This window comes from Blennius ocellaris (genome assembly GCF_963422515.1).
Source record: "Blennius ocellaris genome assembly, chromosome: 6".
Lineage (NCBI taxonomy): Eukaryota > Metazoa > Chordata > Actinopteri > Blenniiformes > Blenniidae > Blennius > Blennius ocellaris.
In genome coordinates this window covers 14022781-14037618 of record NC_137655.1, presented here as the reverse complement: position 1 = coordinate 14037618, position 14838 = coordinate 14022781, and the positions used below count along the sequence as shown (strand labels likewise).

General features: G+C 40.4%; 1 protein-coding gene across 1 annotated transcript in view; it reads left to right on the top strand.

Annotated features, from left to right (window-relative positions):
- LOC308131517 (neuroligin-4, X-linked-like) overlaps nt 1-13089 on the top strand; it is a gene marked incomplete at both ends in the record, with an annotated part of 16193 nt that extends 3104 nt beyond the window's left edge. Inside the window, 6 exons of the mRNA XM_080498260.1 lie at nt 2326-2511; nt 3303-3753; nt 5280-5493; nt 6559-6683; nt 9979-10588; nt 12682-13089. Coding sequence (XP_080354386.1) covers nt 2326-2511; nt 3303-3753; nt 5280-5493; nt 6559-6683; nt 9979-10588; nt 12682-13089 — 1994 coding nt within the window. The remainder of the gene's footprint in view (nt 1-2325; nt 2512-3302; nt 3754-5279; nt 5494-6558; nt 6684-9978; nt 10589-12681) is intronic.
- Nucleotides 13090-14838: the final 1749 nt, after the last annotated feature.

Genomic DNA, 14838 nt, shown 5'->3' with positions numbered 1-14838 from the left:
TTTTAACCCAGAGCACTGTTTTTTTTTTTTCTTTTTCTTTGGTTTTTGGAGTGAAAACATGTTCAGTATGGGTGTCCCCAGTGGAAATAAACCCCCCGAAGCCAATTGTTTCCACTACTAGCATCGACTCAGATCTGATCCTTTTTACCTCCATGACTGTCTGACTCATTGCTCTCTGAACAGCGAAAATCTGATTCCCTGTGGGTTTTTCTTTTACTAAATTTAGACAGCTATGCAAAGCTCATGGGCTGAGAAAATGAGAATATCTTAGAATCCATAGCATTTAGGGTTTTATGGCCATAATTATCAAATTACAGAGCTCGAGTAGGTCCATGGCAAGGTTAAAACATTTACTGTACCATGACTTATTTTACTACATTGCAGGCCTGATGAGTATTGAGCGGTTCTGTGTGAGCACAGTTTGCCTACATATTGATTAGATACAAAAGATGCATATCATTCTGTTGGTCATGCCTTCAATTGCATAAGAAGTTGCCCACTATTTAGTATATTTAGTATGTCATAAGATTAATAAAAATTTGCTATCAGGCTAAAAACAACAACTTGTGCCTACAGTATGGTTTATAATTAGTTGTCTGATTTAGTTTATGCAAGAGTGTCCAGGATGAGTCACGTCGAATTCATTTTGCAAGCTCTGTTTTTTTCCACAACTCGAGCTGCTTACTGCTGCTGACTGCAACATTGTAAAAAAAAAATAAAAAAAAAAATTCAACCAAAACATTATGAAACATATCATCGTAAATGGTAATACACAAACCCCCCCCCCCCCCCCCCCCCCAAAAAAAAAAGAATAAACATTAAGGAAGGTAATTACAAGATTTTAAATCTTTGGAGTAAACAGCTTGTTTTTATGTTATTTTGAGTTATTTTATAACTCTTCATGAGTCACATACACACAGATCATTTGAAAACCACAGTAGGGAGATTGCTTCTCTCGGGGAAAAAAAAGGCACATCTGAATCTTCTTTAATTAAACTGAGAATGTCACTAGGAAATTATGTGGACTCACACTGATGCACACTTGAAGGTCAAAACGTTTTTAAGACTAGGTTTTTTCCCCAATGCTTTTATCAGTCATTGATTGCATAAGGTGGCATAAATCTGCATGTGGTTACTGAGTGAATCTAAACCCTCTTCAGTTCTGACCTTGGGGACAGAAAAGCTGCCACAGGAATTTTCATTCTGGGTCAAATAACATGGATTTCACATGCTTCTTTTAGTCTCCACGTCCATTTGCTGGGTTCACACCACCTTGAATGCAGTCCTCACCATCATCATCATCATCCTCATCTGTCATCATCATGACCATGATCATCACACATTATCTCAAGTAGAGGTCTGTGTTCTTCCTTCTCCCATTCTCTATCATTGTCATCTTAAGTCAGATGATTGAGGCGAGTCCATGTATGCAAATTGATGTACAATTATGCACATAATCATGCTCTGCTCATTGCAGTGTAATCAGCTGGAAATACTGCATGTTTCTTTGAAAATGTAAAGAACACAAATATACTAAATGACTGTTCATTCATCTTTTAACATTTCACTCTAGCATGACACGCGCACACACACACACACACACACACACACACACACACACACACACACTTCATATATATATATATATATATATATATATATATATATATATATATATATATATATATATATATATGTATATGAAGTCATCTTCGGATGACTTTCAAATGGAAGAATTTCCAACGAAATGCACAGAAGTAATGAAATGTTTCATCTTCGTGTTGCCCGTCTTCCTCATTATGCTCTTATGTGCTTGAGGTTCATAGGAATGAGCTTCTGCAATAATGAGATATTCTGTGGTGGAGTGAGCCATTAGGAGCCTCAGTGTTTACTTAATAATGCCTGTAGTAAAGGGAATTCTGGGTAGCTGAATGTGTGGAGTAATGTATCTGCGTAAGATGATATTCACTGCATGTTGTGGATGTACATTGCGGACTTGATTCAATCTGAGAGACTATAGGAGAGTAACAATATTTTCTGTGAATTTATTGTCATACAGTTTATGAAAAAAAAACACAACTCGTGCTTAATTACTACTTCACAATGGGAATGCCTTGATCACCTGTGTGTATGCTCTTGTGTGTTTGCACTTTTTCTTGTTGAGGGAAAAAATATTTTGTGTACAATGTGGTCGGGCAGATTGTTTTTGTTTTTTTCTCCTGACATTTTAAACATAAATCACCTACTTGAGCTCATGCAACCTTTAAATGATTAACCTCTTTAATTATAGTTTTTTTTTTTATATATTTCTTCATATACTTGCAGGATTTCTTAGTACAGGAGACCAGGCAGCAAAAGGAAACTATGGCTTGTTAGATCAGATCCAGGCTCTGCGTTGGGTAAAGGAGAACATTGGAGCCTTTGGGGGAGATCCAGGCAGGGTGACGGTATTCGGCTCTGGGGCTGGAGCATCCTGTGTGAGCCTCCTCACCCTGTCTCATTACTCTGAAGGTAAAAAAGACTCTCTCTTTTGTGTTTTATTTACTTCAGTTTGTATGGTTGACTGTTTGCCACTATAAAATGGAGCTGCAACACTGAGTTCATCGACAGTAATATATTCTGACTCCAGCCATGCAAATGTCAATTCTTTCTGTTTGCTTGAGATTATTCTATATTGTGAAAGGACATTTTAGACTGGTCAACGTTTTCCATAATTTTCTTGCACTAAGCACAAAATATAATCTCAATAAATGGGAAAATAATTCACAGGTGAATTGACAGTTAAAGTACTCAGCAATTGCAGCCCATATTTAAAATGTAGATATTATGAGTAGACGCCAATGGTGGTTGTAATTCTGGCGAGGGGCTGTGAAAGCTCTGACATTTAGGGTTATGAAACTTTTCAACGTCTCCAGTGAACCGATGCAGCTTTCATTTACTTGTCTTAATGCCTTTGAAATCTTTGAATAACACAGCCTGTCTGTGACTCATATAGCCAAGAGCTGTATTATTTTTAACTTTTAACCCGTACCTACTTCAACCTGGGGCTTCAACCATGACCTGTCATAATTTTGAATAATGTATATCTGACTCGAACATTTTCTCACTGTGAGTGCTTGCTACTGCATCTATTTATGTGTGCAAATGTGTTGTGTAACCCTCAAGTGCACAATCATATGGTTGTGTGTTCATGCATGCGCGTGAGGGTGCCTGTGCACCCATTAAAGTATATGAGTGCCTCAGTGTACATAGTTTATATACAACCCTATTTGTATTCATGTTTGTGTGTTCATGTGTATCAGACCTGTTTCACAGAGCCATCATCCAGAGCGGCAGCGCTTTAGCAAGTTGGGCCGTCAACTACCAGCCAAGCAAGTACGCCCGGCAGCTCGGCGAAAGGGTGGGCTGCGGCATCGACGACAGCACACAACTGGTCGCGTGCCTCCAGGGCCGGAGTTACCGCGAGCTCGTGGAGCAGAACATCACGCCGGCAAAATATCACACAGCCTTTGCGCCAGTGATTGATGGTGACGTTATACCTGATGACCCCCAGATTCTGATGGAGCAGGGGGAGTTTTTGAACTATGACGTGATGCTGGGGGTTAACCAGGGCGAGGGCGTGAAGTTTGTGGAGGGTATCGTGGACTCCGAGGACGGGGTCACTGCTGAGGACTTTGACTTCGCTGTGTCGGACTTTGTGGATAGTCTATACGGATACCCAGAAGGCCGGGACACATTGAGAGAGAGTATACGGTGAGTGTCAGTCTAAAAGTCTGAACTATTTAAGGATTGAGACTCCCTTTTGAGGAATACACGTATGGTCTGCTGTGGACTGAAGTAAGAAACTTGACTAACGAGCACCTGTAAAGCTTACGGATGATCACATTGCATGCTTGTGTAATCCATTTGGTGGAAATAACTATTGATTGTGGTAGGAAGGGAAGCTTGAAAATAGTATTTTGTGGACAAATGTGCAAAGGAAGACCAGAGTGAAACAAAGGGTACTCTAAGTAAAGCTGTGAACCTTTTTTTTTTTTAAAGAGTGGAGGTGTGTTGGAGGAGGAGAGGATTCCTGCTAGAGCTATATTAAAACAGGCTACAAAGGGAAGTGCAGGATAATATAATGTAATATAGTGGTGCTTCCTGCTTATCCCAGGTGAACTGCATCAGCTCCAATGCTCAAATGAGCTACAATAAATTCCTCTTTTGCAGCCTGTACATACAACTGAAGTTCAATTATAAACACACGCTCCAGCACCTCTACATTCACTAGAAACCAGCAACCACCCACTGCGTATCTAAAATTTTAGGTGGCGATATTAACTTGCATGAATCAAATAAGCAGGCACTAAAACGATACAAATGGTATGAATCTGGATACAAGCAATGCAAATACGGCCACAAAACAAACATTACCATGCACACAAAACTCACAAAAATGTGTGTTGCTAGGAAACGAGCAGTTCAGAAAGTAATATCTGTCAGGCGGTTTGTAGTACTCACCCGCACGATTGCCAGTCATTTCCACCTCTCCCTTTGTTACTTCACCACAAAGCACCACCAATGTCTTCAGGTTTCATGCGTTGAGCTGAATGACAGCTTTGCAGCCAAAGCAGATGTGCATGCATCATTGACCGTAGATGTTAAGTGAAGGTAGACATCACAGCTGGAGGGTTCACAACTGAGCATTTTAGCATTTAGCATTTAGCCATAACCTGGCATGCACATGTTTATCATGCAACAGTAGGTGTTTCATTTTAGCTTGGTAACGTCATTGCCTGGTGGTGCATTAAATTACTTTAATTAAGTTTATTTTCGTCATGTGACCTCATTGAAGTTGTAACTATTATCTACTTAAGGGCAATCATTTTTCAATTGTTTGCCTAATAAAAATATACAAATGCTCAGCACTGGTCACTGCATCCATAGCATTTAGATTTAAAATGTGTGTTTTACAGAAAGTGCTAAAAATCATGTGTGAGCTGTAAATTTTTTTTATTTTTTTCCGTAGATAAAATCTTTTTTTGTACATATCACATATCAATGTAGTCATTGCATCAACTGTTAATAACAATAATTCTTTTCACGTAAGATGATGAAGGAATGCAAATTCATGAAACATCACAACTGTGAATGCAATTAGCAATAGGTTGAATTGTTAGCATTTCATATCTTCTTCCCAAATGTATTTGCCATCATACAATAATGACAATGATGGAAGTGATGACAATTTGTATGATGAATTGACAGCCGAATGATTTTAAGTGTGTTTATTTCAGGTTTATGTACACTGACTGGGCGGATCGAGACAATGCAGAAACCCGTCGAAAGACACTGGTCGCACTCTTTACAGACCACCAGTGGGTGGCTCCTGCAATTGCCACTGCTGACCTCCACGCTCAGTATGGGTCCCCCACTTACTTCTACTCCTTTTACCACCACTGCCAGAGCGACGCCACACCGCCCTGGGCTGACTCTGCCCACGGAGATGAGGTGAGGCCATGTCAAATAATTGTTGTAATGGAAGCGCCATGCTTTCATGCACGGTTTACATAAGTGACATTTGTAATGGCAGACGAGGTGAAATCAATGAGAAGAGAATTAATTTCTAAGCATTTCTCAAGAAAAAGGAAGCATTTAGGCAATTTAGTTATAAAATTATCAAACAAAACTTTGGAAACTGTGCTTACTTACAGTATGTGTCAGAGTCTTTCTTTTTCTTTTTTTTTTTTTACATTCTCACGTTGGATTGAGGTTTTCGTTTTAAATGCCACCTCATATAACTTTGCTCTAAGTGCCTAATGCCTACAATCTTTTTTTTCCCCCTGCAGGTCTGAATTTAAAGTGTAGATGTACTTGATGTTTCAGTTTATTACAGTGACCACCTCTCTGGCACGTTTTGTGCTGCACTTCTAATAAAGGCACCATATTCTAGTGTGTGCTTAATGTTTACTCAATGTTAGATTGTCAAAGTGTGTGATGTCAAACCTACCTCACATTTGAGTTTGAGGCTTTTAATTTGAAAAATATTGGGACTTTATGTATAGTCAGCACCTGCTGTTACACTTAGGGTTTTACACTAAAGCTTGTTTTATGATTTTGATTTGGCTCTCTTACACTTTTGTAATGAATGAAACTATGTTTCAGCAAAATAATTAATACCTTATCCTTTCATGTATTGTTTTTTTATCATGATGCCTACTAAAAACCGTAAAATTAAAAAAAAAGAGCATGCTGGGAAAAGATATCTCCCTGACCCATAAATTTATCCTTCTATCCTGCAGTGTGTTAAATGAATATGTTGGTGTCCATACACATCGTGGAGGAAGATCTCACTCTAAATGGAAGAAATGACAATGATTCAGTGACCTAAGTTCAGGTTCATTGCAGTTACATATGAAGAACTTTAGCATTCAGTGATTGATACAGTCACTGTCCCGGGAATAAATGTAATCTGTTGGCTCCAATGGATAGTTTTTATAGTGTGTGTGTGTGTGTGTGTGTGTGTGTGTGTGTGTGTGTGTGTGTGTGTGTGTGTGTGTGTGTGTGTGTGTGTAGGTACCCTACGTGTTCGGCGTGCCCATGGTGGGACCCACTGATCTGTTCAACTGTAACTTCTCCAAGAACGACGTGATGCTGAGCGCAGTGGTTATGACTTACTGGACCAACTTTGCCAAGACTGGGTGAGCTTTTGAAATTTGTTCCGATTCGATTGAAAGGAACATTAAAAAAAACAACAAAACAAAACCACACAGGATCATTCAGTTGTCTTCCTTTCAGTCTTTTCAGATGAAGAAATTCATTTAAAATTGTTCCTATTAATATCTAATCCCTACCCTCAAGCAGAAAAATATCCTGCAGTAACGAGTGAAAGCCAGGACATTTAATCCCATTTTTAAGGTGGAAAAAAAACAAAAAACCCACACATAACTGTGAATGTGAGCTTTGTTGTCCCTTATTGTTTTTTTGTTTGACTCAGCAGAGGCAAGGTTTCTGGCAACACGAAGTGTTGTTGCTGTTGCTCACTCTGATTTTACGGGAACAAATCTCCCCCACACTTGAAATAAGACAGAGGAGATTGAAGTGTGTGGTGCCATCAAGATGAACAGCATAGTGGCTCTCCACTTTGCAGCACTTGATAACCTTTCCATATGTTTAATCTGTTGGACTGATGAATAATGAAGTTGAACAGGCACAGAAAGTCATTATCTGTCAGAGAGAGGACACTCAGAGGCACACAATGATGGAAAACATACCCCAAAACATCTTATTATTGTGGCATTAAGTTAATGGATTTTCTGCAAAAGATATTCATAAACAATTATTTTGCATTAGCTAAGTATGATTCAGGAAAAAAAAAAATTGCACTGGCATCAGTTTTGTAGGAAACTTTCCGGCGGCAAATCAGCCTGTCAACTCTGTCTTTCTGTCAAGATAAGTAAGATTTGAATAGCTCAGAAAAAAACCCCAAACAACATATTTTTGGAGAAATATTAGATTTTATTGGAAATGGAAGTGCAGCACGGAAAGCTGGATTTTAATGTAACATGAGAAGAAAACAGTGAAGTTTCACTGCAAAAATAATGAGCCCACAAAGGCAGAGGATATGTTATTATTATAATAACTTTTCCTTCAGAAGGTCTCAGATGTCTGAGGAGAAGACAGTGCTTCAGATCATAAAAGCAGCACTGCAGACTAATTTTGGCAAAGAGTCCAAGCAGGTTCTCTGTCATGTCCGAACCTTGACAAGGATTTTCTTTTTTGGACCTTGGCTGAGCAAGAGCCCTCGCACCTGAGAAAGCCCCTGAGAAAATCCAAGGTGATGTCCAAAAAAAGATTGGCTTCTCTTCTCTTCTCTTCTCTTCTCTTCTCTTCTCTTCTCTTCTCTTCTCTTCTCTTCTCTTCTCTTCTCTTCTCTTCTCTTCTCTCTTCTCTTCTCTTCTCTTCTCTTCTCTTCTCTTCTCTTCTCATCATCCTATCAATTTAGAATTAAAAAGAATTACCTGGAGCTACTATGAGAGATCCAATTTACAGGAAATAAGATGATCTGTTAGCAGCTTTTGAATAAAAACATTGTTGTCATACATAGAATCCACATTAGAACTTCAGATACCTGACAATCCACACTGATGAGGCTACATTCTATCTTCCCTCTCTGACATGATTTACAAGATAAAAGTAATTGTTGAGGATGGACCCTCTTTCTGCAGTGCTGGAAGTGAGTAATTACAAGTAATTACTCCAATTGAGGCTCACTCCACTGAGACCTCCTCAGATTTACAGGCGTCTTCAGTCTTGATCACCACTGAGCTTCGCTATCTCACAGCATAAAATAATCAGGACATATTTTGACTGTGACAAGAACAGAAAAAAAAAATCTTTTGAGTCTTCAATTTGCATGCATTAAGGCAATCACCTTGCATTATTCCTCCAGTGTTAAGCCCATAGTTTGTATCGCCAGCACCACTGTAGCAAGGTGCACAGATAAAACTACTTAGTGGGGCTGTGAAGATTTTAGTTTACACTTCAATTATCGATGGGGAACGTTCTCTGAAGAAAGATTTCCGTCTGTGCAGAGCACCTCAGACGGTGACGGAGCTCTGCGACAGCTCAATTTAACAAGGGAGCTGTGATGCTCCCTGATGTATATTTTGTGCACCTCTGTGTGGGCGTATAAATCCTCAGCTGGTGTGTTTATGTGTCAGCAGGTCTTTACACTGGCTGCATTTTTGTGCTGTTCATGAGATGTTGATAGACAAGCGAGCACACAGAGTATAACTGGCTGTGACGATGTGCCGCAGCTTCATTTACAACATTTTTGCTGCTGACACAAATTTTGTTGGTAAATGGGGGAATAAATGCCTGTCTGTATATGTCCGAGAGGGGATTTTTCAGGATATTCTCACGGTACCATGCATTTACATTCATCTTTAATGCGGACATTTGAGCGTTTTCAGTGTTGAGACAGTGCAGATATTCAGGAATTGAAGTTGTGCACAAGCTGGAGCTTTTTGTAAGAAGAATATAAACTGGCCAAAAATCAATGGTCGACAACTAAAGCACCTCTGAGCTATGTGCACAGAAAAACAAATCTTGTTTTGCTCCCTGCAAATGCTGTTTGCCACCAGTTTGTCATGTCACTTTGATAGAGAAAGACGTCAGGAGAAGCTGTTGGCCAACTCCAGAGAAACTCTGTCTCCTCAGAGGATGGTTGCCTGCTGAGATGACGTTCCCAGCAGCTGTGTCAAAACGTCTTGACTTTTGCATAGATGAAAAGAACAAATTATTAGTAGTTAAACCTCCAGTGAATATATGAACCACATGTGGTAAAACATAAAGCTTCAGATCAATGTGCTAAAAAGATTTTTTTTAATCTAACACATTAAAAAAAAAATGTATAGATGAGAGCTGGAGACTCTATTCCCAGTAGCATGTCTTTGTGCCTCGTTGAGACTCTGCTGATATTATAATGATACTGTGGGAGGAGTCAGCGATGACTTACTTTGCTGTAATGTGGCATTATTCTTCTTGATGACTTGACTCTTATTATCTAATAAGATGCTGTTGATGCACCACATCTCTGGATTTCAACGTGTGGCGGAGGCCTCTCTTTGGGTCGTGGGGCTGCCTTTTTCCCAGAATCATTTTTAATTTTGAGAAGAAGTCATGTTGAAAATAAATGAGTGGTGGCAAAATCTAAAAACTATTCTATTGAAAGACACATTTTTAGACGATAAACTATTGTAAGGGGAATGGAAATCCATCCATCCATCCATCCAAAATAATTTGTTGAGTGAGTGTAATTTAAGAAAAAAAAAACAGCAAAGGCAGAACATGCAAACTTCACACAGACAGGAGCCAAAAACCCAGACACCAGAGGGCTAACCCAACCACAACACCTTCAATCAGCCGTTTGTTCACATGATGATGAACAATCCATCAAACAATAAATCTAACTCTGAATTTCTCTTTTTCCAGTGATCCAAACCAGCCAGTTCCACAAGATACCAAATTCATTCACACAAAGCCGAATCGTTTTGAAGAAGTTGCCTGGTCCAAATACACCCCTAAAGAGCAGCTGTACCTGCACATCGGCCTGAAGCCCCGGGTCAGAGACCATTACCGTGCTACCAAGATCTCCTTCTGGCTCCAGCTGGTCCCTCACTTGCATCACGTCAACGAACTCCTCCAGTCGGTCTCGTCCTTTACGCATAGCCCCTCCCCGCAGGATGACACCCCGTATTCTTACACCAAGCGCCTATCCAAAGGTTGGCCTCCCAGCAGTACACGCCACCCAGGCTCACAGGGAGGGACTCCCCAGCCCCCCGAGTCTGCACTAGGCCAAGGCGGGGAGGAAAACGGGGTGCATGTCCCTCCCGAAGACTACTCCACTGAACTCTCCGTCACGATCGCAGTGGGAGCGTCGCTCCTGTTCCTGAACATACTTGCATTCGCGGCTCTGCTGTACAAAAAGGACAAAAGGCGGCTGGAGCACCGCAGGCCTCGCCCACTTCCTCCACCAAGACGAGACATCACGCCAGCGGATGTGGCAGCCCACCTGCAGGGGGAGGGACTGATGTCACTACAGGTGAGTCAAAGGGCTTCTACTATGCTGCCATACATACGCAGTCATTACAAGTGAAGCCTAATTTGTGGTGGGCCTGTCTCTGTGGCCACATCCTTTAAAGTCTTATAAAAATGCTAAAGCTTTATGCTAATAGCCGTTATTTGACATTTAATTAACACGAAGTCGGTGGAGGTTGTGTGACGACATGACTGAACACTTGTCCTGCCAGTGGAGCAGCTTCCAGTAGAGCACTCTCACAAAACACAGCCTGCCATCAGCTTACATTGTCAGTGTGTAGGAGTGTGTGTGTGTGTGTGTGTGTGTGTGTCTGTCTGTGGGTGTTTTGATGCCTGTGCATGTGTGAGCTGTATACAGTCACCTGAATTGCTTCCAACTGCCTCTAATTCATCCAGTGACTATTTGGCCTCCTCTGAATTCTGTTGGTTGCACCGTGTTGCTTTGAAACCCCACACACTGAGAGCGCAATGTTAGATATATTTTATAGCTGACAAATTTCCTTAATTGGTAATTTAACTACAGTTATCTCGTTCAACGCTGCAGTTGCTTATGTAATGGCTAGCTTTTTTTAAATATTTGATCTTTTGTTTATCTTGTGTTATTTTTCTCCCAGAAAACATTGAAAGTCTTTGTGCATAAGCGCACATTATTGTGATTTATGCTTGAGCTACTCAGTTATGAATCTGGCTCAGAAAAACACATTAGTCCATAGAGCATTGCCTGAAAATCATTCAAATTAAACCAGGAGTGATTTAGATGACAAACGGCACAGTTTATTTAGAATTACTTTTTAACCCAATCTTTGGTTGAAGGCAGTGCCAAATGTGAGATTTCTAAAAACCGACTCTTGACTGGGATAAGCTTTCCCCTTGAGTTAACACTCTTTACAGATATTTCACTTTTTTAGTGTGTTATGGCGTTTATTTCAAAGTTAAGATGAAAAAATGTCATGCCAAAAACGTGTGACTTGACAGTTTTGTAATTCAGTCATCCTGAGCGAAAGAAAGCCTGATTGATTTCATTGTGATGCAAAGTGAGTGTGACTGCTTCCCATCACGCACATAGCTAATTAAGTCCATTAATTAACTAATCATTTCACATACAATCTTATGAATTACATTTAAAATAACTCAAATGAGCTATTCAGATTCCTTAGATAGAATGAACAATAGTGGAAATCTTTTTTTTTTTTTTAAATTGAACTCCTATTTATTTCTTTTTTACACACAATTGTAGGCAGGCATCCTCTCACGCACAAAATGAATGATATGGGACTGTTTCTAATATTACATGATTCATTTATCACTCAGGTAGTTAGCAGGTATATCATTAGTAATATTAGCTTGTAATATAGAGTAATTGGGAAAGAAGATGAGGTATCAATGGATGACTGCTAGATGGATGAATGGATAGAAGAATCAGTGAGCGGATGAAGTCATTGTGAAGACAAAAATGAACATCTTCTCTACCTGATGGACACACTATAGCGAAGCACTTATATATGAGGATTATGTTATCTGATATGAAGATTGTGGAAACTTATTCAATTAAGGATATAATCTGTTTGTCTGAAATGTTAATTTATTCACACTTTAAAGGGCATTCAGGAAATTCTCTTTAGGCCTTGTGAACAAGCATCTATCCAATATTCCACTATTTCTAGCATAAATAATTCCCTAATTTGGATCAATTTATCTCTAGATGGAAATATTAACTACACACAATTGAGCATCATTGTCTTTCTGTTAACTCCTTTGTGAACTATATCTTTATTCTATTCTTTCAAGGCAAATGAATAATGAAGTGCACTGACAGGGAACTCATTACTTGGTGAGGAAGTGGGAAACAAAACAACAGCTTGTGTCTCAATGTTTAGAAGAACTGAAATGATGCAGTGAGAAGAAACAAGGAGAGATGTGGAAAATGGCATGCGTAACGATTGTGGTTGAAGCCACAGGATGAGTCTGAGCCGCCACTTGCTCATGTATGGAATAGATGGATGGATTGATAAATGTATACATCCTACATTTACTCCTCTGTCTGCCCCCATTTGTTTCTTGTCATGATATCTCTTATGTAACTTTTTGAAATTTCAGGTGAAGCAGCTGGAGTGTGACGTTGCGTCAGCAGATGAGAGAAACAACACTCATCATCACCACACCCTGGACACGCTGGATGCCCTGGATGGTTTGGACACCCAGGACATCTACAGCACGCTGGATACTGTTCGCCTCACCTGCCCACCCGATTACACCCTCACCTTACGCCGCTCACCCGATGACGTGCCCCTCATGACCTCTCTGACCCCAGGATCACTGCCAGTGACCCCGGGGTCACACCCTGTTACTCCTGCGACGCCAATGACGCCAATGACACCCGGATCTGTGGTCGGGATGAGGATGGGGCATCCTCACCAGGCATACACACACCACAGCCCATATAGTAATACACACTTGCCACACACACACATCTCCACGCACACACACTCCACCACACGCGTATAACCGCAGCACAGTACGCACACATACAGGGACTTCGTTACAACATACACTCATACTTATATGTGTAGTACACACACACACACACACACACACACACGAGCGCACACACACACACACACACGCACGCACGCACGCACGCACGCACGCACGCACGCACACACACACACACACACACACACACACACACACACACACACACACACACACACACACACACACACACGTGCGCAGACGGAACAGAAGACTTAAATACCTCTACTAATTACCCTGCAGGATTGTTACTGATGGAACGACAGAGAGACATTTTTGAGTAACAGGATGAGAAGACAGACAGCTGTGTGTTGCATGTCAGATGAACTGAAGACAAACTGGATCCCAGGAGACGCACGTCTGTGCATCATTTGCTCGCCAACCTGACGAGCCAGGACATCCGTCAAATGTCGGAGAACCTGATTTGGATATTCAATCTGCTTTTTCTACACCCGAGGAGGAAGATGAGGAGCGCTGTGGCGAAAGGGTCAGTGACTTTACATCTCCTACTGTACCTGAGCTGCAAGGTGCAGCCATGCTGGGACCGAGGAGAACACATGCAGATGCAAAGCTGAGCTAAGAAGTACCACACACAGACTGCTGATGTCAACTTGAACAACCTGTGAAATGTGAATGTAGCATTTTTTCCATTAAACGATCAAAGGCCCTATCTGCCAAGGATCAAACTAAGCTGAGGAAAAAATAACAAATTTCAGTGAGAGATGGTTGTAAAAACAGACTGAGAGGAAGAGGAAAAAAGTAAACATTAGCTGAAGGAAAAGTTGGCCAGATAGAGGGAAAGAGATTAAGATTTGATTGTGAAGGATCTAACAGTTCTGAGAGTGAGGAAGATGAAGGGGAGATAGAGTGATAAGAAAACCACAAAAAAAAGAAGAAAGTGTGCCAAGAGACAGATTTCTGGAGAAGAAAGGGCCTCTGAAGTGTTACTGAGGAATCACTCTAACCAGCTACGCGTTAAAACTCTTGTAAATAGAATGGAAAGATACAGATGATATATTATGATTTATAGCATTTACCTGCTCTTGCATTAAAACATTACTTATTTAACCACATTATTGCTTTCATTTCAGATATTACTATATTATTGTATAGATGTCCTGAAGCAAGGCTGGTTGTCTTTCGATCTCACCCAATGTAATATGTACACAGTACCTTTATTTAAAGGCTATATTTGCTATGCACAGTCATTTCAGTAATTCCTAGCTATGTGAGCATTTAGATACTTGTTTAGTAGTTGAAGTATAGGACATTTTTCACTCCATTCTGTCTATTTTTTGACCGTGGAATAATGAACTAGTACTGTGTAGATAATGCAATATTGGTTTGATGATTGAGCACCAGCCAAAAAACCATTAACCCTTTGAACTTATCCCTCGCCTGCTTTCCTTTTCCCAATTGTTCCTAAAAATCATCTTCAAGGCCTTAACATTTATTCCCGAGACACCAAACCTCTATAAATGTATCTGCAGACAGACAGACAGACAGACAGACAGACAGAGCGACTGGTGGTGATGATTCAAGGAGTTTTAAATCACAGCATGTTCTCAAAAAATTCAACGATGTGCTCTCGTTTTCTTTTGGCCTGACCTTTATGTTTCACACTTTACCAGGGGCCACAATATTTCAGAGCTCCTGATTGAACTACCTAAAGCTGACTGAAGCCCTGTCCCTTTGAAAAGCACCACTTTAAAGTCAAGCTGC